Source organism: Dermacentor albipictus, chromosome 1 (assembly GCF_038994185.2).
Source record: "Dermacentor albipictus isolate Rhodes 1998 colony chromosome 1, USDA_Dalb.pri_finalv2, whole genome shotgun sequence".
In the NCBI taxonomy this organism is placed as follows: domain Eukaryota; kingdom Metazoa; phylum Arthropoda; class Arachnida; order Ixodida; family Ixodidae; genus Dermacentor; species Dermacentor albipictus.
In genome coordinates, this window is record NC_091821.1 from 302,881,185 (window position 1) to 302,906,832 (window position 25,648).

The 25,648-nt window shown below is 45.7% G+C and overlaps 1 protein-coding gene across 6 annotated transcripts in view; it reads right to left on the reverse strand.

The window, feature by feature from the left end:
* Positions 1 to 25,648, reverse strand: part of mmd (disintegrin and metalloproteinase domain-containing protein mind-meld) — a 336,846-nt gene that overhangs the window by 191,297 nt on the left and 119,901 nt on the right. For all 6 annotated transcript variants that reach the window (XM_065455165.2, XM_065455163.2, XM_065455162.2 and 3 more), the window contains 5 exons: positions 15,467 to 15,546; positions 12,541 to 12,610; positions 11,104 to 11,186; positions 934 to 997; positions 800 to 860 (listed from right to left, as the gene is read on the reverse strand). In XM_065455165.2, coding sequence (XP_065311237.1) covers positions 800 to 860; positions 934 to 997; positions 11,104 to 11,186; positions 12,541 to 12,610; positions 15,467 to 15,546 — 358 coding nt within the window. The remainder of the gene's footprint in view (positions 1 to 799; positions 861 to 933; positions 998 to 11,103; positions 11,187 to 12,540; positions 12,611 to 15,466; positions 15,547 to 25,648) is intronic.

The window sequence follows — 25,648 nt, forward strand, 5'->3', positions numbered from 1 at the left end:
AAGGGGTGCGTTGTACTTCGGTAGCAACTGCGTATGGGGCGGCTGCACGCGTTCGCGTGGGCTTTGTCTTGAAAGCGACCAGCATTTGGGGCACAGTCTAGGTGGGCCGATGGCTCATAACTTTGTGTGTGCTGTGTTCTCATCGCTCAGTTTGCATTGAAGAGATGGACAGCACAAAGGTCACCTCGCTCACTGCTGTTGCCACACTTCCTCACGCTAGCGTCTTGACAGCAAGTGTCTGCAGTCATTGAGTGCGATGTGTGCATGTTTGCCTGTGCGCCCTGTCACCATGCTTGGTAATTTAGTTTACTAAGTGAGTGTTTACAAGTTCATACGGCCAATAAAATTACTGTCCTTACTTATTATGGCTGTCTAGTAATTTGCAATTTGCTATGCAATCAATGCCTTGCCTCTCGGGTGAAACTGCGACATTTTGCAATAGTAATTTGCTGTATATATATATTATGAGAGAGAGAAAGAGGTCAGACCGTTTTGCGGTTTGCCACCCCCACTTTAGAAATAGTTGGCACACCACTGGTCATATCCCTGTTGGTTCTGTTCTTAGCACTGTTCCACTCTAAGGAATGCCTACATCGGGACATACATGGCTTGCATGGGTATATCCATGCCCCTCTCATCTAGATAGGAGTTACCTCATTGTCTCAAAGCTGCCAACTTTAATGTTGCTCCTAGGTGGAAGTGCATTAAATGCTGCTAAGGTTTGTGTCATTTCTGGAATACTCGAAAAACTGCTTCTACAATTGTGACAGGTCATAATCTAATGAGTGAAAATGCTTACCGCAGATGTAAGGGTTTTTGTTGACATTGAAGTACTTGTAGATGACGTGGGGGTGGACCCGCTGCATGGTATGCACCACAGTCAGTGAAAAGCAGCTGGGATGGGAGGGAGGTGCGCATCATCAGGCCACTCACCGAGAGGTCTCCTCCATAGAATGGATGGATGACAAAAGTCTCGTTGCGAATGTGGATGATGCCACTGGCGTTCATGCAGAAGCAATGAAAAACATGATAGAACATTAAGGGGTTGCACCAAATCAATTAATAAAAACATAAGTTTATCTGAATAGTCTAATGCAACTTCCCAAGCTAATTAGTGAATGTGATCAAAACATAATGGAATGACAGGTGAGAGAGAAGAAAAAACTTCTCGAGAGAAAGTCAAAGAGAGAAAAGAGTCACTTATCACGCCAGCTGGAAATAATGTCAATGTTGGATTGCAAAACAGAAGCATCACGAGGGTTATTAAATATATGATAAAGCAAGAAATCATTAGCAAAGAGCTTAATAATAGAGTTAGCTGGCAGGTAAGTCACTAAAATAAATAAGAGATAGTAACGGGCCCATAACCAATCCCTGCAGCCCACCTGAAGTGACAGAAACAGCGGAGGGGTCATAATCATTAATGTGGATGTATTGTAAGCGGTTTGTCAGAAAGCACTGAATTTAGACTAGGATATTAGGATCAATATTGAGCTTGCTCATTTTTAGAAGGAGGAAGTTGTGTGGCAGAATGTCGAAGGCTCTATGAAATCTAAAAAGGTGCAATCAGTTATCAAGCTTTTGTCAAAAGCTATGAAGAGATCGTTAGTAAAGGAGAGTAACGGTGTCACAAGAAAAGTACTTCCTGAAACCAAACTGGCAAAGGGAAAAAGACATATTTGATTAGAAGAAAGATACCCGGTTTGAATAAATAATGTGTTTGAGAAGTTGTAGAGTGCACTGGTTAAAGATATTGGCCTGTAGTTGAACGAAGAATGAGTGTTATCAGATTTGTGCAGTGGAACTACCTTACCCGCCTTCCAATCATCTAACGAAGTAAAGACTTCAAAAAGAGTTTGGCAAGTATAATGACGCAATAAACTTTTGTATCTGTCAGAAAATTTTAGTTTATATTGTCACGATGCAGAACAGGACGTGCAGACAAGAGACAATGACAAAGAAGTGTTGTTGTTGCTGGGGCGCTTCGGCCGCCATGCTCTAATGTCAGCTGGTGCCTTCAGCATTTGCCTTGCATAAACAACATTAGTGCTTGTCTCCACCTCGCAACATCTTGGGGGACATGTGGGGTGCCAATGCGGAGCTCTGCTGCAGTCGCCGCATGAGCCCCGACACCACGTTCAACAGCCAAAGCGCAACAATGACCGACTGCCCACCTCCGGTGGTGCAGACTCTGACCTCCGCGTGTTGTCCCAGCCGCGAGGCCCAGGGACCTTCAATGGCATCGATATTACGGATGTTGAAGACTGGATTTCCTGCTATGAGCGTGTAAGTGAAAATAATTGGTGGGACCCAACGCTAGTGCTAGCGAATGTGATAGTCTACCTCCAAGACACAGCGCTAGCATGGTATGACCCACGAAAATGACATAACGAGTTGGGACGTCTGCAAGCAGAAGCTTTTAGACTTCTTTGGAAAGCCCTTTGGCTGGCAACAAACAAGGAGCTATCAACCCATGCTCAAATGTCAACAGAATCCTACGTGGCATATATTCAACATGTCCTCATGCTCTGTCGTAAAGTTGACAAAGACATGAACGGGACCGACAAGATTGGCAACATCCTGAAGGACATAGCAGATGATGCACTTAAACTGCTTATCTTCAAGAAATATGACTCAGTGGATGTGATCATCAAAGAGTGCTACAATTTCGAACTGATAAAGAGTCGCCGCATTACGCAACAGTTCAACAGGCTACCAAATACAGCTTTGACGTCTTTGTGTGAGGAACAGCCACGCGGACCTCCTCTGTCTGTACAAGAAAATTTAACGGGGTTAATTTGTCAAAAGCTTGAAGCCATGTCTCCCACCATTCCTCATCAGCATTTCCCAGACAATGCATCTTCTGTCTCGCTTATACAGGCCGTTGTCAGACAAGAGATTTAGGCCTCCCATCTCTCTGCCCCATTCGTGATGCCGCTGTCAGTCAGGATCGGTCCCGCCCAAATGATGCTTCCCCATTTCCCGCAGTTCCAAATTGCCGTCATAACACGGCGGACCGGAGAACACCAGACGATAGGCTGATTTGTTTCAGTTGCATGCGTGTTGGACATATCGCTTGTCATTGCCGCCATCATTGGTCATGCCCCCTAGGTGGAGCTTCCTGTCCGACTGTTCAGATCAAGGTGCTCCCCGTTTCTCTGTGCATTCATCTACGAATACCAACAACGTACCTCCAACTTTCCGAATCAGCCAGTCACTATCACCCCTAAGTCGCTGGTCTCGTTTGCCGCAGGCCCGCCGCTCCTCTTCCCCCATGTTCGTGCCACAGGAAAACTAGTCGGTGCAGCTCCTGGAAGTGACGCTGCGTCAACGAACTGGCCTGCATCAACGAACTGGCCTGCAAATCCTCTGATCACATTGCCTACCCTTGGAAGTATATTAGACATTAAAGTGGATGGAGTCGCTGTCAAGTCCCTCATTGACACCAGTGCGCAGATATCTGTAATGAATGCCGCCCTTCACAAAAGACTCGGAAAGGTCCTCATGCCTCTCGGCTTCATCACCCTACCACGACGTCGATAAAATGATCGCTAGCGACTTCTCTCCAGCTCAAACTGAGGACCTTAGGTGCATTCTGTTTAGTTACAGCTATATTTTTTATTTCGATGACTGCCCGCTAGGTCAGACAGCCGCAGTCACTCATTGGATTGACACAGGCAATGCAAGTACCATCTATTGATGCCTCTACCGCATGTCTACTGCAGCATCCTTCAAAGCGAAGTCGTGAAGATGCTGAAGAAAAACACCATCAAGCCTTCTGCTAGCCCATAGGCCTCACCAGTTGTCCTGGTCAAGAAAAAGGCAACACCTGGAGATTTTGTGTTGATTATCACTATCTGAACAAGATCGCCAAGAAGGACGTGTATCCATTGCCTCCTATCGATGATGCACTTGACAGTCTACATGGGGCGAAATATTTTTCAGTGATTGACCTCCGCTCAGGCTACTGCAGATCACTGTTGCTGAGAAGATCCCTCATAGATCGGTTAAGCTCACCAACTCCTGATCCTTCCCTTCATCTCTTCTGTATTTCCAACGGAGTCCTGTACAAACGCAACTTGCGCCCTGATGGTGCTGACCTACTGCTGGCTGTACTGGGGCACCTTCAATGTACCGTGCTTCAACAACTCCACAACGCGTCCACTGCTGGGAATCTTGGTGTTGCACCTTTGACCGAGTCCAGTGCCGTTTCTTTTGGGCTGCCCTCTACCACTCTGTGCGCCAGTATGTGACTGCTTGCAACCTGTGCCAACGCCGGAAGCCCACTCCCATGGCTTCAGCTGGGCTTTTACAACCCATCGATATTCCTACTGAGCCTTTCTTTCGTGTGAGACTCAACCAACTAAGGGCAACAGATTGGTTGAGGTTGTAACCAATTACTCCACGTGCTTCACCATTACAGGAGATATGCCTACAAGTAGTGTGACTGATGTCGCGGATTTCCTCCTACACAACATCACCCTGCACCATGGTACTCCACGTCAGCTCCTCATGGATCACGGAAGTTACTTTGTGTCAAAGGTCATTGATGATATCCTCTGCCCATGCTCTACTGAGCATCAAATAGCCACTGCTTACCCTCCACAGACTAACAGTCTCACAGAGCGACTGAACAGAATGCTTACCAACATGCTAGCTATGTACATTTCTCCAGACCATCAGGACTGGGACGTTGTTCTGCCATATATCACCTTCGCATACAATTCATCCCGCCATGACAGTGCAAGTTACACGCCATTTTATCTACTGTTTGGCCGTGATCTCATTTTGCCGTTGGACACTGTATTTCCACAAGTCGATGCAATTTCTATGACGGCACAGGCCCATCAGATTGCCCGCGCTCGCCTCACTGATTCCCAGGTTGCCCAGAAGTCCCGTTACAATACGCACCATAGGGACGTGCAGTATTTGCCTGGCTCCCTCGTGCTCTTGTAGTCACCATCTTGTCGTGTGGGCCTGTCGGAAAAACTTCTGTTGCAATATTCAGGTCCCTACCGAATCCTGCGACAGCTTTCGGATGTGACGTACGAGATTGCTCCCGAAGAACCAGGCCCATCATCCGTACAGCGAAAAACTGATGCTGTTCATGTCTACCGTTTGAAGCCTACACGCGTGCCTTTGCAGGGCCATAATTGCTTGCGCTGAGTCGGTGCTCAAACCCCGGTGGCGCAGTGTCACGATGCTGAACAGCACGTGCAGACAAGAGACAATGACGAAGGAGTGTTGTTGTTGTTGCTGGGGGGCTTAGGCCGCCTCGTTCTAGTTGTGTCAGCTGGTGCCTTCAGCATTTGCTTTGCATAAACAACATTCATGCTTGTCTCCGCCTCGCAACAATATTATTGTTACCTGCAAGGCTAGACATATTGAAATTTTCTATTAAGTGGCACACCCTAAATGAGCCTACAGAGATGATGCTTATTGGAAAACAGTTATTGTCAGGGATTGTAGGGATAGAAAGGGGTGTTTCACCAGAGAAGTGACAAACAAAAACGTTGTTTAACACATTGCAACAGTCATCACTATGAACAGCATCACCATTGCTATCCAGTCTGTGAATCGTGTTGGATTTGCTGCCGTGATCATATTCCAGAATTGTTTAGGCTTATCTTTGAGTAGGGAGGGCAAGGTACAACTTTAAAACATGTCTCTTGCCTGCGCAATGGTGTATTCATGTTCATGGTCAGCACAATTGTAGGCGGGCCAGCGTTCAGGTGTCATTGCTGCTTTCACTTGGCAAAATATTCTGGTGGAGGTACGGGGTACATGCTACCACTCCCAGATCGAACACCGTCTACAAGCCCAGCACGAAGTCCGGTCGAACTGACTCCTGTTCACGTACGGACAAGCCGTCGACATCAAGGACTGCCACCTGAGCACGAGCCTGTACCCAATCAAGTCAGAAGGATGAGTACATCAGTTCCGTCTTCTTCCTCAACCACGCCAACCAAGGTCATCCTCAACCAGCCGCGAATCCCCACATCCTTCCATGGGGACACCTTTGAGGATGTAGAGGCCTGGGTCAATCAGTTTGAGCATGTCGCAGAATTCAACAGCTGGACTCCAGTGCAAGCTACGCAATGCCTACTTTGCCCTTGAGGACTATGCGCGGACATGGTCTGCGAACCGTGAGGCGGCCCTATCAACACGGGACGAATTCCGATGGCAGCTAATCAGCCCATACGCCAGCCTCGATCGCAAAAATAACGTACAGCGCGAAGGACAAGGACAGCGATAGACGACATACACAGCGCTGTATGTCATCTATATTCGTCCATATTCAGCGCTGTGTATGTCGTCTATCACTGTCCTTGTCCTTCGCGCTGTACGTTATTTTTGATCATGAATTACCAACTAGCCCAAGCAACCACCCTAGCTCGATCGCAAGGAGCGAACTGAATCTGCCATTCAGGCGAGAGTACAGAGGCCGAACAAACGCGTCGCAATGTTTGTCGAAGATATGTGCCGACCTTTCTGACCAGCAGATTCGTCCATGCCAGAAGAAAAGAAGCTCAGGAACTTGATGCGCGGTGTCAAGCAAGAGTTATTCAGTGCCCTAATACACAACCCACCAAAGACCATTGCAGAGTTTCTCGCGGAAGCCATATCAATGAAAAAGGCACTGCAGCAGCGAACAAGGCAGTACAACCGCGACGTGTTGACCTTATCGCATGACCCTCTCGTTATACCCCTAGACAATACCGACGCCTTGCGGGAGCCCCACATCATTGCGTCAAACAATGTTACAATATCCTCTTCTTTCTGTTTAAGAAGCAATTCAGATGGGCATTACATTACGGAGCTTTTGAAGGAGAAACAATGTTCTTCTTTTTGGGTGGGGGGGGGGGGAATGTAATGGTCAATAAAGCATGCAACCTTTTTTTTAAAGTGACACCAGTTTTCTTTAATGGTGCAATTGTAAAAGCTTGGCATAAAGTGAGTGAAAAATACTGCAACTTAATTATTGATGGCAGGGAAATTGTAATCTCTAATTATTTAGCTTGTTTCTTGGTGTCAATACTGCAGTGAATAAAAATATTATTTAAGACAGGAAAAAAAAAAAGAAGGGCCCGTGACACAAGTTCTAGGGTTGCCGTAAGCAGCACATCCCAGACATTTAGGTACGATCACACACACACAGTAAGATTACATGAAATGATTACACCTACGCTTCACTGCCTGCTATACTAGTATGCAGAAATTGTTGGAATCCGCCATGCTGATATGCTATGATGTGTGGCAGGTGTTCATTAAGGAAGTGTTTAGTGTACACACATTTCTCACACCACATTGTGGTACCGCAGCTAGCATTTTAATGGGATGCCAATACACTCTAGCAAGCAGTAAAACAGGCTGGGTAGTATTGATGATTACATGTATTTTAATACTGTTTTTAGATATTCCTTTTGTATCTTTTATCTGTATTTTCGTTATATCAGCATAAATATTGTGCATCTTAGGATACAAGATATATACCTAGTACCACAACATCCACAAAGATGCCCAAAGTCACTGAAGGCTGGCAAAGCAAATGATGGCAATTAAAATAGACAATGTTACACCAACACATACGTTAGTAACCAAACCAGAAATATAAACAATGTACAACAAAGTACCTCTTAGAGGCTTTGCTTTTCAACTTTAACAAATGGAAAGCACCAGCTCACCTCTTTTTTTTTTTTTTTTAGAAAATAGCATGCTGTGGGGTATTCATTTGTCAAAAAATAGAAGGGGTAAACTAGGACTAACAATGATTATCACTGTTTATTGGAAACGAAAATTATATGATCAGTAAGCAATGTTTGAGAACAACTTAAAGTGAATATATTAATTATTAATTATTACAAATTCACTTAGTACCTTCTCTTTTTGGAGGCACATTCTACATTGCAGAATTGATGTCAGCCAGTACTCAAAGCATAATGTTTTGCTAGAAACTTTGCGCATAGACCCAGTTTCTCGAAGTACAGGCTAAACATGCATTGGGAAGTGCATTGCTTTTCGTGTTCGCAGTTTCTCACACTGCATTTTTAACAGTGAGGAAACATTATTTGGAACAGCTATGCATCTTGCTGCAAAATATGAGTAATTAAGTGTATGGCACAGACACGCTATAATGAAATCAGAAGCTGCAAGAGCAGGCACTAAACATGAGAGCAATATTTTATTGCACGTATGCTTGTTGTGGTCACTTGGCTGCCACTGTCACACTTCTCCCAGCAGGTCACCACTGCTTGCAGTTATGTGGCCTAAAAAGGCATCTGTTGCCAGATTATTCTGCACTGGCAGCTGCACTGAATTTGATCAGCTTTCTCAAATGACCTGGAAACCATGTGTTAGAACGACATGGCTGCTGTCACGATTAGCTCGCAGCGCGAGAAAGGGTAAAAGGAAACCCAAAGGCCAGTTATTGTCTACAGGTTCTGTGTATTACCTATGTTACTCCAGCCTTGTTTTTTTATTCTCCACCACAGGTTCACACATTTTTTTCTCTAGCACTATTTTTAAAACCCAGAGCCATGCGCAGGGTAACTATGCCCTTATTTACACCTGGGTGAATACTTTGACTGGCACATTAACAATGGTTTCTGTGCTATTTCCGCTATACAAAAAAGCAAAAATAGTGCTACACCTGTGCTTTTGTATAACAATAACAGCAAATGCAAATAAGTAAAACAATAGTTTCTGTGGCATGACCAATAATTTCTGCACAATTTTCAAATGCTATGAATGAAAAGATGTCATTTCTTTTTTTTTCTATTATATAACAATGTATACTCAGAATCAGATACTCTGATCTCCTTTTGAAACTATATCATCCTGACTTCGTGCTTTGCTATTCAATATATTTCTATAGCGCGCTTCCTGCCCATCATACCCATCCATTATGGTGTTTATATATCTTGGACTTCAGATTTAGCACTTCTGCCGCTGTCCACGTAGTTAATGTAATGCTTACCATTAAGTTCCGCAGATTGTTACAGAACAGCAATATTGTACTTTGCTAAAATGCAATAAAAATTTATTTTGTGTTACTATATGCAAAGTTTGAAAGGAAGGGGTTTGTTTACAGGTGTTGAAAAATTTGCAATCCGACCAGGGTGTCTACCAAGTTGACATTTCTAAATTCCCTGAGCTTTCTATGTTTTCCCTGAGTGCTTTGCAAAAATCTCTGAGTGACAGAGAACTTCGTTTTATGACATGGTTGACACCATGTTGCCTGATGCTGTCACTCTCTAGTAAGCATGTTACAAAATAAAAAACGACTTAATCCAGTTTGAATAGTAAGGAGCAGTGTTTATTTTACTCAAAAAGAAAACAGAATGGCGGAGTTAGTAAAATGCACAGCAAATAAAATATCTTTGAAAAAAAATGGTAAAACTCATTGCAAATCGAGTTGAACCCTCTCAAATATGAATAAAAAGAAGTTGCATGCAGAAGCAAATACTTTCGAATATGAGCTATTTCTATCAATTGATAGCAAGCTTGTTGGTATGAGGCATGAACTTTGTCACAGTGAGATTCTCTCTCAACAGTTGGTAGGTCAACCTCAACTGTCCTGACATACTCTAAGCCCGTACACAACGCCTCAGTGTTGCATTTCACTGCTTTAAAGAGTTTATTTTGGTTTGGATGAGAAACACCTGCATTTCGGCGTCAGCCAACACTTTGTTTTTTGAGCTCAACTTCCTTCAAAGAAGCGGCGGCACGCTTCCTTTCCCGTTCATTCCTCAAGGCATAAGTCGTTTCTTTTCTCGTCCTCCTTCTGCTGCGTCGTCCCACGGACTATTTGAGGCATCCTCTTAGTCAGTGGTACAGACAACGTACGATTTTTCAGATTCCCTAGGGGCAGCGAAAACATCCAAAAGATAGGACAGTTCGAAAAAATGAATGCGCGTCTTTTACTGCCCTTAAAGGCTCAAATCGCCACAGGCACATCCGAAAAGGCTCTGAAGGCATGCCAGTACACTTATCAGGCATGTCGGTGCTCGCACTGTGACAGAAGATGGCGGGTTCACGCGCGTGTAATTAAGGAACACATACTGTGTACCATGACAATTGCCCCCTTCCCACGCTTGTTATGCTTCACCGCAATACTTTCGCGTGTGCTTCACCACGTAACATTTCTATACTGAGAGGAAGCTGCCTTTCAGAAACCGGCATTATGCAACGCGCCGTGCTTTCCGAGTTTCGAGGCCAAACGCGAGGACCACAAAGGCGAAGTCGGTGTCATTGCTAACAGCGGCCAATTCTTTCAATGAAAAACACGTCATAGAATGGCAAGAAGCTTAATAGCGAACATCGAAGCAGCTAGGCCTAGCGTTGCCGCGGTGGTGGCTACGGCTGCCAGCGGATCTGCGTGCGAGCGCCGGTTCGAGGCGGCAGTGTAATCAAAGTGGTGGCGGTGGTGGTGGCTTTCCGTAATGCCGTTTCGGACCTGCAGTCACGGCAGAAAGTCCGGAAAATCGGACGGCGAAGGGGTCTCACGTCCGAAATTTCAGACGTTCTTAGACATTGACTAGCTCTATGGGGTACGTGGTGGTGCCGCGAAGCCGTCCAAATTATCGGGCGTCCGGCAAGTCGGTCGTTGACGCATGGTTGACGGTACACTGACAACTCCTTCAGCGGACGACATGGCATCAAAGAGGATTCGTTACGATTCCTCTCTGTTACTCGAGCCAGCATTACCGCGAGTTCCGTTCCCTTTCAAAAAAATTACTGCTCATTTTCCCTAATAGGAGCACAGATTCTCTGATTGATTATATCCAGACTATTAAAGTCCCTGAGAATTCCCGGTTTTCCCGGTTGGTAGACACCCTGTCCGCCTATGGTAAGCTTGCAGCGTCCCTACACAGTGGAGCTATAATGAGAAATTAACACATGTATAGAAGTACCTTGAGATTTATATGATGAACATTGTATTCAATATACAATTATTCCATTAGTGCATATGTTGTACCTGTATTTCAAATACTTATTCCTCAGTAGCTTGTATCTGTGTCATGATGCAATTTCGAAGCAGCGTTGCCCAACCCTGACAACAATGCTTTTATTTAAATAATGCTTTTGAGTCACTTAGCATACCTGATTCCACTACAGGTACGAAAAGCAGCCACAGCGCCGGGGTAGTCTTTGATGGTGCCATGGTAGTAGCAGTGTTCCACTTCCTGAACAAAAACATTGCCATCAATTGCTCCACTCCGAACTAATTTTACTGTGACAACGGCAGGCTCTCAACAGCGAGCATCACCATCTGCTCAAGAACAACTTCTCTGATATGTGCATGCCTTCATCTTCTACAGTACTAGGTCGACTTTTTTAACCTACACTTCGTGCTGGCTCGTGGAGACAAGTGTAGTGCAGGGCAGAGGCTATGATGTTTTGCGCTGCACTTTAATGACTGGATTGTAGCCAATCAGAGCAGACGGCATGTCAACTCCAGTATTAGCAGACGAAAAGCACCTGACTTCATGCATGTTCTTTCAATGCCAGGAGTGGATGCTAGGTGCAGCTTCTGTTTTGGATTTTCAGTAACATTTTCTGGATGTTCAATCTACCAAGCAAAACCTAAGATTCTTTGCCAGTTTGTTGTCTCTTATTTATTTTCTGCATTGACAGGAGTACATTACATTACACAGTTAATCAGCAAGTTTCCATCGTTTGAACTGTACTGTTCCTTATGTGCTGTAGCTCTGGTGCGACGGGCTTAGGTGTTTGGGAAGGGGCACCTAGTATGGGAGTTTGCGGCAAAGGGTTTTGCAGATGAGCTTGGCTCATCCCCACGCACACTACCAGAAATATAGGAAGAACAAGCATGTCTAAGGGAGGAACCTATTCCCAGATACAGTAGGTATAGAGTCAGGAGTGATTTGCTGTCATGATGATATGAGAACTACATTTGGCAGATCAAAAAATTGTATGAATGTTGAAGGAAATGCCTATTATGTAAACACCTTTGACATTTTGGCAGATATTTCACCCAGCAATCCATGATAAGTACATTCATGTGAAATGCTCAAAATAAACAGATCACAGACACTTACCTGAAGAAATTTTGACATCAGTGTTCATAGCAAGTGTTCATAGCATCAGAGAATCCTGAAGTAGCAATGCTTGAATTATGCTTATTACCAAAAGAAAGGTGGACATATGCCTGGAACTAAGACATGCGAGTGTATGATGTATGCAAACTGCTACAAGACCTCCTGTTCAGTGCTGTTTTCATATAACTGTAAGCAGCAGCAATAGCTCAGGCAGGAAAAAAGAAATGGAAGTATTTAGTTATGCACTTATTGCACACGGTTACCGACAAGTCATATGTGAGGAATCAGCCCCTGCGTCATACCACAAAGCCATGAACCATGTGCGGTTCTGCAGCCAGTGAAAAACATGCTAGTCAACATGCTAGTCAGTGCCTTAATTCATGCATGAAGGGTGTTCCATCATGTAGGGCATAGAAGGCACCCAGCACTCAAATTCTCTGGCAACAGGGCTAGCACAATACACGGACCATGCGCATACCTGACTGGACAGCTGCCAGATGCCATCAGGATGGAGGTGCTTCTGGAGCATCTTGGGGGCAAGCAGGTAGCTGTAAAGAGGGAGCTTGCTCAGGTGTTCCCTCATTGCTGTCATTAAAGAGCTAACATTTTGACAGAAGCACAATTCTAGCAAGGGTGCTCTTCACTGTTAATATGTGAAACAGGGAACCATACTGACTCGCCCATTCTTATTTATAATGCGATTAGCATCCTTTGCGAACTTCATCTGGTTTGCAGCATGTCTGCCTGGCTGTCTGTCTGCGTCTAACCTCTTTCACGTCAACTTGGGTCACTGGTAGTCCGTGGTTTAATGGGTAGAGCATCGGGCTGTGCTGTGCCGAGGGAACCGCATTTGGGAGCAGCTGTTGGACCCAACTTGAGCCACTAGGCATGTGACACTCTTCAGTGACCCTCTTTAAAGCTGGCATGGGTATGCACCACTGCTCTTCGCAAACTTCTTTAATGCAAATTTAGGTCCCTAGGTACATGCACCTCTTCAATCACCATGGCGGCTGCATTTCAATGGGGGCGAAAACACCCCTAGATTTAGGTGCACGTTAAAGAACCCCAGGTGGTCGAAATTTCCCAAGTCCTCCACTATGGCGTGCCTCATAATCAGAAAGTGGTTTTGGCACGTAAAACCCCATAATTTAATTTAATTTTAGCTCTTCAATGACATAAAAAAATCTTATAAAGCGACGCCACTGCTGGGCAGAATCAAACCGCTGCCATATATTCCGATGCATGTCACACATGAACATCGTAGTGGCCCTGCTAGATGGCATGGCATGCCCACAAGGAAGCCTGGCTGCAGTACAGGCCTCCTCATACATGGTGCATGATACGATGATACACAGGGTCCTTCGTTCCAGGTAAAACTTGCCAATTTTTTATTTTCGCATCCCGAACAAAATTTATAAAAACTGGGTTAAACTCCATTTCTCCCCAAAGTTTGCCAGTTCGTAAAGGATAACAAATGCAGATGTACACAAAGCTAAAGTATGCTGCCCACTTTTTGAGAGAAGGTAGTCAAGACATATCATAATAACAATAGTAATATTATTTGAATATGATATACGTCTCATTCTCGCTTAACGCTCAAACAACAACCAGCACATATGTAAAAATATAATATATTCAGCAGCTGCGAGTGCTGAGCTAGCCAAAGCTTGTTGCTCTTTTAGTAGCCATGTTTATTTGAATATGATAATGGGACATTGCCTGGCACTTCCCGCACGTCGTATGCATGTAAACAGCAGTAATGCATTAGGAAGCGAATTCAAACAGAGCTGATGTTGCTCTGTATTGAGAATGGTAGCTTTGACATTTGGACAATGTTTACCCGACTAAGTTATGTTTAAAGAAGGATAGCTGATCCGTCTAGTTGGTATTCCATTAATTTTGTAGCTAGAGTGTGTGCTGGGAGCCAGTAAAAACAGGCCGACTACAGACAAAGATGAAAGGCTTGACAGGTCTGGGATGGACGCTGAAATGTTCGCAATGTATGTGACAATGTACGCCCACAAGGGCACCCGTGCAAGATAAGGAAAAGCATGCACCACTTGCAAATTATGCCCATGTGCACAACTTTTTGTACTTTTTTCCTTTGTTAAAAGTGTAGAGAAGAAAATAAAGAATTGATCGCCAGCACCACCTCTATTTATTATTTCTGTTATTGTGGTTTGTTTTGAACATATTAGTAATGCCCGACAACAAGGACTTGTAGAGACGAGTTCGTCACATGATTTGCAGCCAGCTCTCTTTCAAATTACATGTTTGTGTGAGTGATTTCGCTTCTTTAAATGGAACGTGCTATGTGTTCAAAAGGAGACCATTGCTTCCTTTAACTGTTTGTTAAAGTTACCCGAAAAATCTTTAACTTCGGGCTGCCAGACAACAAAACCCATGATTCCTCCCCAGTTTGCCTGCCAGACAAAAAAATAAACAGGTTTTTCCCTGACTTTTGTCATGAATACAACGCCTGATGTTTAGCCCCTGAACTTAAAAAAATATATAGAAGCAGATAACGAAGGACCCTAATGATATGGTGTATCCCAACATTGTTTCAATGCTAATTGTATTAGTGTTGACAGTCATCCTGAAATACTTTCTGCCAGAATTTTTGTACGTGATACATTCACAAAAAGACCAGCAAGCTCTTCTATCCACTTCCTGAAAGAGGTAGCAGGCATGCGCATTCAACAAAGTGCACTTCGTTTAGTTCTGGCCTTTGTGCAAACTTCACGCAACCAAGAGTCATATAAATTGTAGTACATTTATACATGTTTCACGGGTGGGCAGCGCAACCCGGACAAAAAGACAAAAGACAAAAGGACAAAAGGCACTTCCTTTTGTCCTTCGTCCAAGTTGTGCTGCCCATCCCTAGGAACAGTCACCAACTCACCCAGCTTGCTGTGTTAATTCAGTACATTTATACAGCAACAATGAGAGCTATTGGACAGGTTCATTAATACATCTATGAGCCTGTTAAGCACAGGCGTGCTGCCGATAAGTTCATACTGAAGGCAGTTAATGTTACACCCTACCTGAAAGTTTATCCTATTTCTTCAGAAACTGCAGATGAGTGCATTACACAATTATAAAACTGACAGTTTCTAATTACTTGTCAATAATGTATTTAGTGTCAGAAAACAATTAAAAGCCTTTTCAAATTTTCAACATATTGCAGGCAATTGATGTTAACACAGGAAATCTATGATTTGGACAACTTTTGGGCCGAGTTGGCAAACACAGACACTACACAAGAAAAACAATTTACTGTACGTCTAGTCTTCTTCTCATGGACAAGCTTCGTTCACTTCAAGAAAACTAGTGCTTCACTGTCTCCTAAAAAAAGGTGCAGCTATATGCACATAAATGTGTCACAATGTGTGAATAATACTCACTCATTGAGCTCAAGTTCCAACCGAAATTTGTAGTGAAACGCCTTTATGAGCAGGGATGTTTGATGAAAATGCTTGTTTGTCTGGAGGAAATAAAAGCAAAAAACAACATTGACATGGAGAACCAATTCATACAAATCTGCTGGTGCATATTTACTACAAATCAGAGTTATGAAATACGTAGGTTCAGGAAGCGCAGAATATCTGAAAGCCACTATGTGATTTATCTCAACTTTACAAGCACTATAATCGGTTCTTTGCTAATGTAAAAATTTTAGATTAGATCGACCTGCTTTAGTAGTTATTAGAGAGTTTTAGCATAGGGGCCCCAATAGTTTGGGGCCCCAAAAAGCTTTGCGGGTGTTAGCGTTGGGGCACGAAGGAGTGAAGAGTTTTAGAATAGGGTTTTACATTTGCGGATAGCGTCTTGCGCTGGGGGACAGCACCACTACGGTGTCAAATAAAAGCTATTAGAAATAATTAAATAAAATATACCATTTTATGATAGGAATAGTAGTTTTGACTAGCGTGTATTCACGTTTAATTACAATTTGGAGGTTATTCTGTAAGCAGCAAACAATTAGTTGCGCTTAGTTTTTAGCAAACCAACTTTACGTGCCTTCACCATCCAAGCTTAGCCGGGTTAGGCCTACGAGCCATAAAATCCACAAGCGAATTCAGAATCAGCAGCGTCTAACGAATCAATCTTCATAACACACGCTAGCTGAGAGAAAGCGATAGCCGCAGTTCTCTTAGCTTGTGAACTTCACACGTTACCACGAATCGAACCCAGTTTAGTGCTAGGTTAGAGCAGTCGCTTCGATGGGTGCTGCCATGTTTGCTGACGCAAAGTTTTTGGGGCCGCTATTTGGGCTCCCGCTAAATCAGTGAAATAGCGTTCCCAATGCAAAACCCAAATGCAATTTGCGTCTCGCGCATGCGCAGTGGCTTCGACGCTATTTCTTTGGGGCCCCAAAATGTTTGGGGCCCCTATTCTAAAACTCTCTATTGGTTCAGATATCTTGAACATTTCATCATGCCCACAAAGAATATGAATAGGCTGGCAGATATACACAGCTGTATGCCTCAGATTTTGGCGGTTAGACTACCATAAGCTAAATAGTAGCTAAGGTGAAATGAAGTCCCAAGATTTGTAGCACCAATGACATCGGCGCGATCACCCTGGGAAAGAAGACGAGGTCAGGCAAGGCCACGAGCGGTGTGGCAGCTTGGCTGGCACTGGGGACTGAAGAAATATAGAAACATCAGTTGAGATTGAGCTCCAATGCTGGAACAATGTCTCGTTTCTCTCTCTCATGTGCTCTGCAATTGGTGACCATGGACGTCTCGATCAAAGCGCAACTTCTTCCTCATAACAGCGTGCCACACCAAAAGGAAATGGAACATTGAACACCGACACGAACGTTAGCAAGCCTCAACTACCCCGGAAGCCACTTGAACCGCTGCGGCTGTCTCAAATGTCATTCATCTGCCAGAACTTTGGGAGTGGAACACTACGACGTGGTTCATTCAAGGAGAGGCTGGCTGCTCCAAATTCTCGCGAATAACGTCACAGACCCGCCAGTGCCTCCTTGTGTTCAACGTTCTTTCAGCAACCCTCACCGATGAAACTGCTGACCTTCTACTTTCGTTCAAACACAACCTCTCAGCATCGCCTTACGATGCAATCAAGGCCGCTATACTGGATCGTACAGCTATGCCGAAATGCCCGCGAATACAACAGCTACTCTCATTCAAACAGCTGGGCAATCAACGCCCAAGCCAGTTACTGCGCTGAATGCTTAATCTTCGCAACCCACGCACATCCACCACGGACAGCGCCCTCATACATGAGCTATTTCTTCAGCCCTTGCCCAACAAAGTCCAGATGGTGCCGTCCACTGCTTCAACCTAGGATCTCTCTGCATTGGCTGATAAGGTGATGGATATCACAGTGACCGCAAATAATGATGGGGACAGCGGAAGAGAACACAAAAATGACACTGGCACCGCCCGTGTCATTTTTGTGCTCTCTTTCGCTGTCCCCTTCTTTATTTGCAGTCAATATGATATGCAGTAAAAACTAGGCCAAACTAAAGTTCTTCTGAAGGCGATGGAAGTTGCCAATCCACTTCTGCTGGTTGCATCTGGGATGCTGGTGCCAGCGTTGCACACTGAGTGTTCTTCACCTCCAAATCGGCCAGAGACAGTACTAGGACGAGCTCCTAGTTGCAACCGCTAGTAGGTACGTTTCTTCTCGTTCCCGTCGTCATTGCCGATCTCCATCTCATCAATGCGGTCCATTTAGTGAATGCCAGCGCTACAGTGCAGCAGATCAGCCAGCCATCTGCTAGTATCACCACAGTTTTGGCGCGCAAGCACATCGCTGCCTTCTTCCTTGCACTTGGTTGGGAAATCGGCCATTCGACCACAAACGGTGACGAGCAGTCACGGCCCCACCCCATGTCGCCTGTTCTACGTCATCGATAAGGTCACTAGTCAACGCTTCCTGATCGACACAGGTGTACAGGTGAACATACTATCTGCTACACAAGTGGATCACACAGCTGCTCCCATTCTGTACTTGCAAGCCATGAATGGAACTCGAATTCCGGTATTTCAACAGCGCTCGCTCACACTTAACCTTGACCTGCGAAGACCGTTCCGATGGTTGTTATGGTTGCCGAGATCAGTTCTGCCATTATCGGTGCCTATTTCCTCACCGACCATGGCCTCATTCAGTGCCTTCTCTAACTAGATGCCTGCAATGTCGCTTCCTATCTCTTTGGAGGTGCCCAAAGCCAAACTGTCTTAGCCACTTGTCATGCAAACTGATGTCAGAAGGTATCTTGTGGAAAGACAAGCCTGGGTCTGTTATTCTCGGATTAGATGAGCATTCGGGCATGCTGCAATGACGCATTACTGAGCAATACGTACTGTTGTAAGCTGAGTGAAGGAGGAAATAGTATGAATTTTGTGTGCTTATGCATAGATCACAACAGGCGGATGTCGTCTGCTCAAGTTTTACTGACGGTGTGTGGCATGGCACAGCCTCTGGCGTGTAGCAAGCACCCTCAGCGAGGCACCTACAGCAGCCATACCTAGTGGACAAGTGTAAAAGGGAAAGGGATGGACAGGTGGTTTTTGGCTCACGTCGCATGCACCTAGTTATAGGAGGCACTGCCTCATTATAGACGTCGAACGACAACGTCTCCTAAACACTGCGGTTTCCAATGGACCCTTCCCAGCTTTGTTATAAGAATTTCCCAAAATCACTGTGCCACCCAAGTGGAAAAAATTTGTCTCCCACAACGTACGAAATCACATATTCACCTCTGGACCTCCTGCATTCTTCCTGCCACATCTGACTTGCTCCGGACAAGGTAAAGTTGCATGTGCAAAGTTCGAGCACATGTTGCAATTAGGCATTATTTAGCTGTTCGGCAGTAACTGGGCAGCTCCACTCCATACAGTGCCTAAGAAATTGGGTGACTGGAGGCCATGTGGAGATTACAGATGTCTTAATACTAAGACTATTCCAGATTGGCATCCTTTGCCCAACATACAAGATTTCACCATCGCTCTGCACGGTAACAACACCTTTTAGAAGATTGACCTTGTCTGTGCCTACCACCAAATTCCTGTGGCTGAGTAAGACATACCTAAGATGGCCATTACAACGTCATTTGGACTCTGAGTTTCTGCGAATGCCATTTGGTCTCGGGAACGCCGCCCAGACATTCCAATGTTTCATTGGCACGGAAATGAATGGCCTACCCTTCGTCTTTGCCTACGTTGACGACTTGTTGGTAGCGAGCAAATCCATCGAAGAGCATGTACAACATCTGCGACTTTTGCTCCAATGACTACCTTAACACGGCATCACCATCAACATATTAAAAAGCAAGTTTGGTGTTGATAACTTGAAGTTTCTGGGACATCATCTCAATGCCAGTTGTATTCCCTCACTTTCATCAAAAATTGAAGTAGTAAAGAGCTTCCCCAAACCCACAATGATCAAGAACCTGCGACAGTTCCTCAGCGTGGTTAACTTTTACTGCTGATTTATCAGTAACTGTGCTGCCGTAGTGGCACCTCGGCACTGCCTCCTTACCAACAAGAACAAGACATTCTTGCTGCATAAGAATACCATCGCTGAAGACGTCTTCATCAAGATCAAGGGCGCACTGGCAAAAATCGCACTTCTTGCACATCCTAATTCCACAGCATCACTAACCCTCCTGACTGAAGTGTCCAGCACAGCCGTGGGAGCGGTTCTCCAGCAGCTCATCAGTAATTCACAGCAACTCCTAGCCCTTTTCTCCATGAAACTTGCTCCAACCAAGGCTCACTAGGGCACTTTTGGTCATCCTTCACTTTCGCCACATCTTCGAGGGCTGACCTTTCACCATGTTCACGGAACACAAGCCCTTAACATATGTGCTTTGCAGAGAGTTGTTGACACCTACTCCTTCAGAAATCCACCATCGTTTGTTTATATCGGAATTCTCCACCGACATGACACGTCAGTGGCAATCAGAATGTACCTACTGACACCTTGAGCTGTGTGAACGCCATGACACCACCTGTACCTCCTGCATCACTCAACGTGCGGACACTCACCATGCACCAAGTTAATGATCTTGAGCTCCTTCAACTGCACTAATCCAAAACAGCACTGCAGTTGGGAAATATCCTGCTTGATGGTGTCACACTCGTCTGGGGCACTTCTACAGGCACACTGAGACCATTCATCCCCAGCATGTTACACAAGCAGCTTTTCGACACACTGCGCCAGCTCGCTAACCCCGGAGTTCATGCCACACAACATCTCACTAGTTGCCCTATTTATGTCCCAGGATGAATGCCGATGTACGCGACTGGGTTCGTGCATGTGCACCCTGTTAACGTGGAAAAGTTCATTGGGATCCTGTCACCCCAGCAAGCCACTTTCTTCAACCTGCTCATCGTTTTGATGTTGTTCACATTGACATTGTTGGACCACTACCACCGTGTCCAGGAATGTCGCTACCTGCTCACCTCTATTGACAAGTTTACCCGTTGTTCAGAAGCAATGCCACTTTATGAGAGCTTGCAACGGTCGCGGCAGCTTTTGTTTCAACATGGGTTACCTGCTTCAGATGCCCTACCAAAATTGTTACTGACAGAGGAGACAGCAACTTGAGTCGGCTCACTTTCAAGAGCTCCTGCTTTTGCTTAGCATGAATGGTATGCGCATGGCCTCCTACCATCCCCAAAGCAATGGCCTTGTGGAACGCTTTCATCGACAGCTCCTGTCAGCACAGATTGCTCATGGCAAGCCATCATGGGTTCAGCACCTACCACTGGTTCTTCGAGGTATCCGGTGTGCTTTGAAGTCGGACATCGAGTGCTCCGAGCAAGGAGCTCATCTACGGTGCTTCGCTCCGTCTGCCCAACGACTTCTTCTCACCACAACCACATTCGGCTGCTCTGTCTAGTCACGAATATGTGCACCTTCTTTGCCACATCTTCTGGGATCTAAAACCCTGTCTGACGCATCTAGTTCCAGCACGCACACCTTATATTTCAAGTGACCTTGCCAATGCAACTCATGTCTTCGTGTGCTAGGAACCCATTTGGCCTGCTCTCCACCCATACTACTTCGGTCCCTTTCCCATACTGGAGAGATGTGAGCCCACATAAATCACGGACATTCATGGCAAAACTGACACCATCGTACTTGACCGGCTGAAGCCAGCCCACTGCGAGGCAACTCCCACAGTCGCATCCCTCAATTCAGCCCCAGACATCTCCTTTTCAGTTGGTGCTCACACTACTTGAGTTCGCCGAGTTTCATGGAGCAGCTGATATCGTTCGTAGACCATGCAGCTCTCTTGCGGGGAAGCTATGTAGTGCCAACGACATTGGCACGATAGCTCTACGAAAGAAGACGAGGTCAGGCGAAGCCACGAGCCACACGGGAGCTTAGCTGGTGCTGGGGACCGAAGAAATAAAAAGAAAACATCAGTTGAGATTGAGCTCTGGTGCTGGAACAACGTCCCATTGTCTCTCTCTTTCACGTGATCTACAGATTAAAGATATGTTCATCAAAGGGACACTAAAAGCACTCAATCAGTTTAAGAAGAAATTTTTGAAAACACTATTTTCCAAAATTTCACAGTAACATGTTGACTGGCGGAAGAGGAAATGAAGGTGAATGTTAAATTTTTTTGAATTTCACGGCAACACTCCAGTACTGGAACAGCAATACAATGTCACAAATTTCATAACGTCAAACTATTCTCCTATTTTGGCCGCCGTGGCTTGGTAAAACTTCTTCAGATTACCTAAGTTCAGTCTATGCTCCTTTAGAATATACCGCAATGTTCATCCTTATTAATAGCAAACAATATTTACCTATAGTTGGTGCGAGTAGAGTCATTGAGCGACTCTAGGTGCGAGAACTTCAAAGCACCATCTGTCTTTGCTTAATGCATTTTTCTCACTAACCAGGCCTCTTCTATTGCGGTGTTGTAAAAGGACACATTACTAGCGCAGCTCTAATTCTTCTTCTCTCCCCTCATAGCTAGGTATGACTGCAAGACAAACGTGTCTCCTCAAGGTAATATTATTCTTTATAGTTCCATTATTATTAAAATAGCAATGTTATACATAATTTTTTCTCCTTTAGCCCTTGATTTTGACTAGTAATATTATTACATCAAATTTTGCAGCCATTCTTTTGCCTATAACAACATATGCTATGCTGAGCACACCTGAGAAGAACTTATTTTCTCCTTGCAGTCTGAAAAACTATATTGTAGGTATTGTAAGCACTATTAACGTACTTCGTCGTTTTCATTGGTACATAGCCATCATCATCTTCCCTCTTCTTCGACTTTTTCACGCATAGCCGGGGCGTTGCCTTTCTTGGAATAAACAGCACTGAACAACTTGAACGGTCTCGATATTATAAAGTGGTGGAGGTACGTCAAGACCCCGACATCCTCTCGTGCTTTCGTCCTCCCTGGAGCTTCGTTCCAGTCGCCGCCTGCGCTCAGCTACCCCTACAACGATGGACACTTCCAACCCCGACCCTTCCGGCGCCTCTAACCCTACTACACAGACGACCCCGCCTGCGGCGCCCTCTTGGACCGTGACAAGCCCTCAGCGCGATCCCCCTGTCTTTGCGGGACACCGCGGCGATGACGTCGATGATTGGATCGACCACTACGACCGTGTGAGTTCTTGCAACAAGTGGAACAACACCCAGAAACTGAGGCACGTCACATTCTACTTTACCGGTGTTGCCAAGACGTGGTATTTCAACCACGAATCCGACATCGCGGATTGGTCCACGTTTACATCCAAGCTGTGGCAAATCTTCGCTTCCTCGTCTGGCCGTGCAGAAGTCGCCAAACAGAAGCTGGGAATGTGCCTCAAACTTCCACAAGCATTACCTTACACCTCATACATAGAGGATGTCTTGGCTCTGTACCGTCGTGGGAATCCTAGCATGACGGAAGCCGAACGCGTTCGCCACATCTTAAAAGGCATTGGGTCGGTCGCGTTTACCGCCTTAATCGTGCAAAATCCGGCTTCTGTCTAAGACAGCACTTCAACGTGCAAACGTCCAGACGAGCTGTAGTCTATTCGTCTTCCACATGACAGCAGCGATCCTCTGGTTCCCCATTCTCCAGATCTACGTGCTCTTATCCGCACCATCATCCGCGAAGAGCTTCAACTACAAGACCTAAGGCACCCACCTGCTCCCTGCGCCCCAACTTCCACCTTCAACTTGCGCGAAATGGTAAAGCAAGAGTTGACAGCAATGACTACACCCACAACGCATCTTGCTGCGGTTGCGCGGCCCACACCTACCTACGCGGATGTTGCTTCGCTACCCACACCTACTGTGACCTCCGTGCCTACTGACGTCCATGCCTATGACCATTTGGCTTCGATGGGAACCAACCAGAGCACTTGCTGTGCCATCCTACCCTCAGTGGCGTCCACTTCGTCCTGTTTGTTTTTACTGTGGTATACGCAGCCATATATCTCGCTTCTGCCGCCGTCGCCAGCAGGATGAAAGACAAGGCTATGCAGAGCACAAGAGAGACCGCACTCGCCAACCAGACGCCTACTATGCCGCATCGTACTCGTTCCCTCAATACCATTCTCCGTCTCCTCCAGCTGCTCCCAAACTGCCTCATAGTTCCCGTTCGGCCAGACGTCGTTCTCCATCGCCTTACCGGCGCTTTACATCTCCGCCTCGCCCCACTTCCCATCTTGTCGACCAGCACTCGGAAAACTAACTGTTGCAGTTTTTGGAGGAGAACTGCTTCCTATCTGTCTTCAAAAATTCCTCCTGTTCGCCCGGCCAACATGCTTTCTGTAACTGTCGAAGGTGTTCCCACGTCAGCTCTCATCGATACCGGTGCCGCCGTTTCTGTTCTTCGTAGTGATCTGCGTTCCTGGCTCCGGAAAGTCAAAACTCCTTATCTTGGACCTATTGTGCGTGGTGCTAATAATGCATTCATTCACCCCGACGGACAGTGTACTGCTCGTGTTCTCATCGACAGCATACGCCACCATATTGAGTTTCTCATCCTTCCAACATGTATCCATGAACTTATACTGGGTTGGGACTTACTACATTCTGCTTCAGCCATCATTTCATGTAGAGAGGAAGTTGTCCATATCACGGATACAGCGCTTGCACCTGTTACGAACTCTTCACTTTCATGCGTGAACGTGGCCATCGCTGCAGACTACGTCCTGCGTCCTGATCACAAAGACGTTGTAGCCGTAACAACATCCAGTCAGATCGCCAACAGAGACACGCTAGTTGCCCCTTCTTCCCGCTGTCTCGTCCGGTTTTCACGTGGCCGCGTCCTTCTGTCTGCTTGCAACACGACCCCAGATCCAGTGATGCTGCCCAAAAGGGTGACTGTGGCAACCCTCGCTGACACTCAACCTATCTCTACAGTCACGCTTTGCCCTTCCTCATCGCCAGCACCAACCTCAGGTTTGGATTCTTCTTTCCCTTCTCCAGCCGTTCTTGGTTCTGACCTAACAGCTGCGCAGACCGAAGCCTTACTGGTGGTCTTGGCAAAGCACAAAGCCTGTTTCGATAGCTGTTCCCCTGTGTTGAGCCAAACTTCTGCGGCTACACACCGCATCGAAACAGATGGTTCCGCTATAATACGACAACGCCCCTATCGTGTATCGCAGTCCGAACGAAAGGTCATTGAACAACAGGTTGCTGACATGCTTGTGCGGAAGATAATATGACCTTCATCTAGCCCATGGGCTTCTCCCGTGGTTCTGGTAAAGAAAGAAGATGGCTTCGTTCGCTTTTGCATCGATTATCGAGCGCTCAATAAGATCACACGCAAGGACGTATATCCAATACCTCGAATTGACGACGCTTTGGACACACTAAAAGGGGTGGAATATTTCTCCAGCATTGATCTTCGATCAGGATATTGGCAAATTCCGATGAACGAGACTGACAAAGAAAAGACCGCATTCGCTACACCAGACGGACTTTATGAATTTAACGTGATGCGTTTTGTCCTTTGTAACGCTCCTGCCACATTTGAGCGCATGATAGACAATGTACTTCGTGGTCTAAAATGGAAGACCTGCCTTTGTTATCTGGACGATATTGTCATCTTTTCATCTGACTTCAGCCAACACCTTCATCGATTAGACGAAGTCCTCAAGTGCCTCGCAAATGCTGGTCTCCAGATCAATACAAAAAAATGCAAATTTGCAAGCAAGAGCATAAAAGTATTGGGCCACGTCGTCTCAAAAGATGGCATCCAGCCAGATCCCGGAAAGATTAGTGCTGTTCTTCAGTTTCCTCGCCCCCAGCAACAGAAAGATCTACGCAGTTTCCTCGGCTTGGCGTCATATTTTCGTCGATTTATACGTAACTTCGCTGCAATAGCAGCTCCTCTACACAAGCTACTGGTTACCGGTGCCTCTTTCACATGAACTAGCGATTGCGAGTTGGCTTTTCAAGCTCTTAAGCGACATCTTACTGCCGGACCAGTGCTTCGCCACTTTGATAATCGAGCCCCCACCTTACTCCATGCTGACGCAAGCGCACAAGGTATTGGCGCAGTACTTCTGCAACGTAATGCAGCCTCTAAAGAGCAATTCATAGCATATGCCAGCCGAACACTTTCTCCAGCT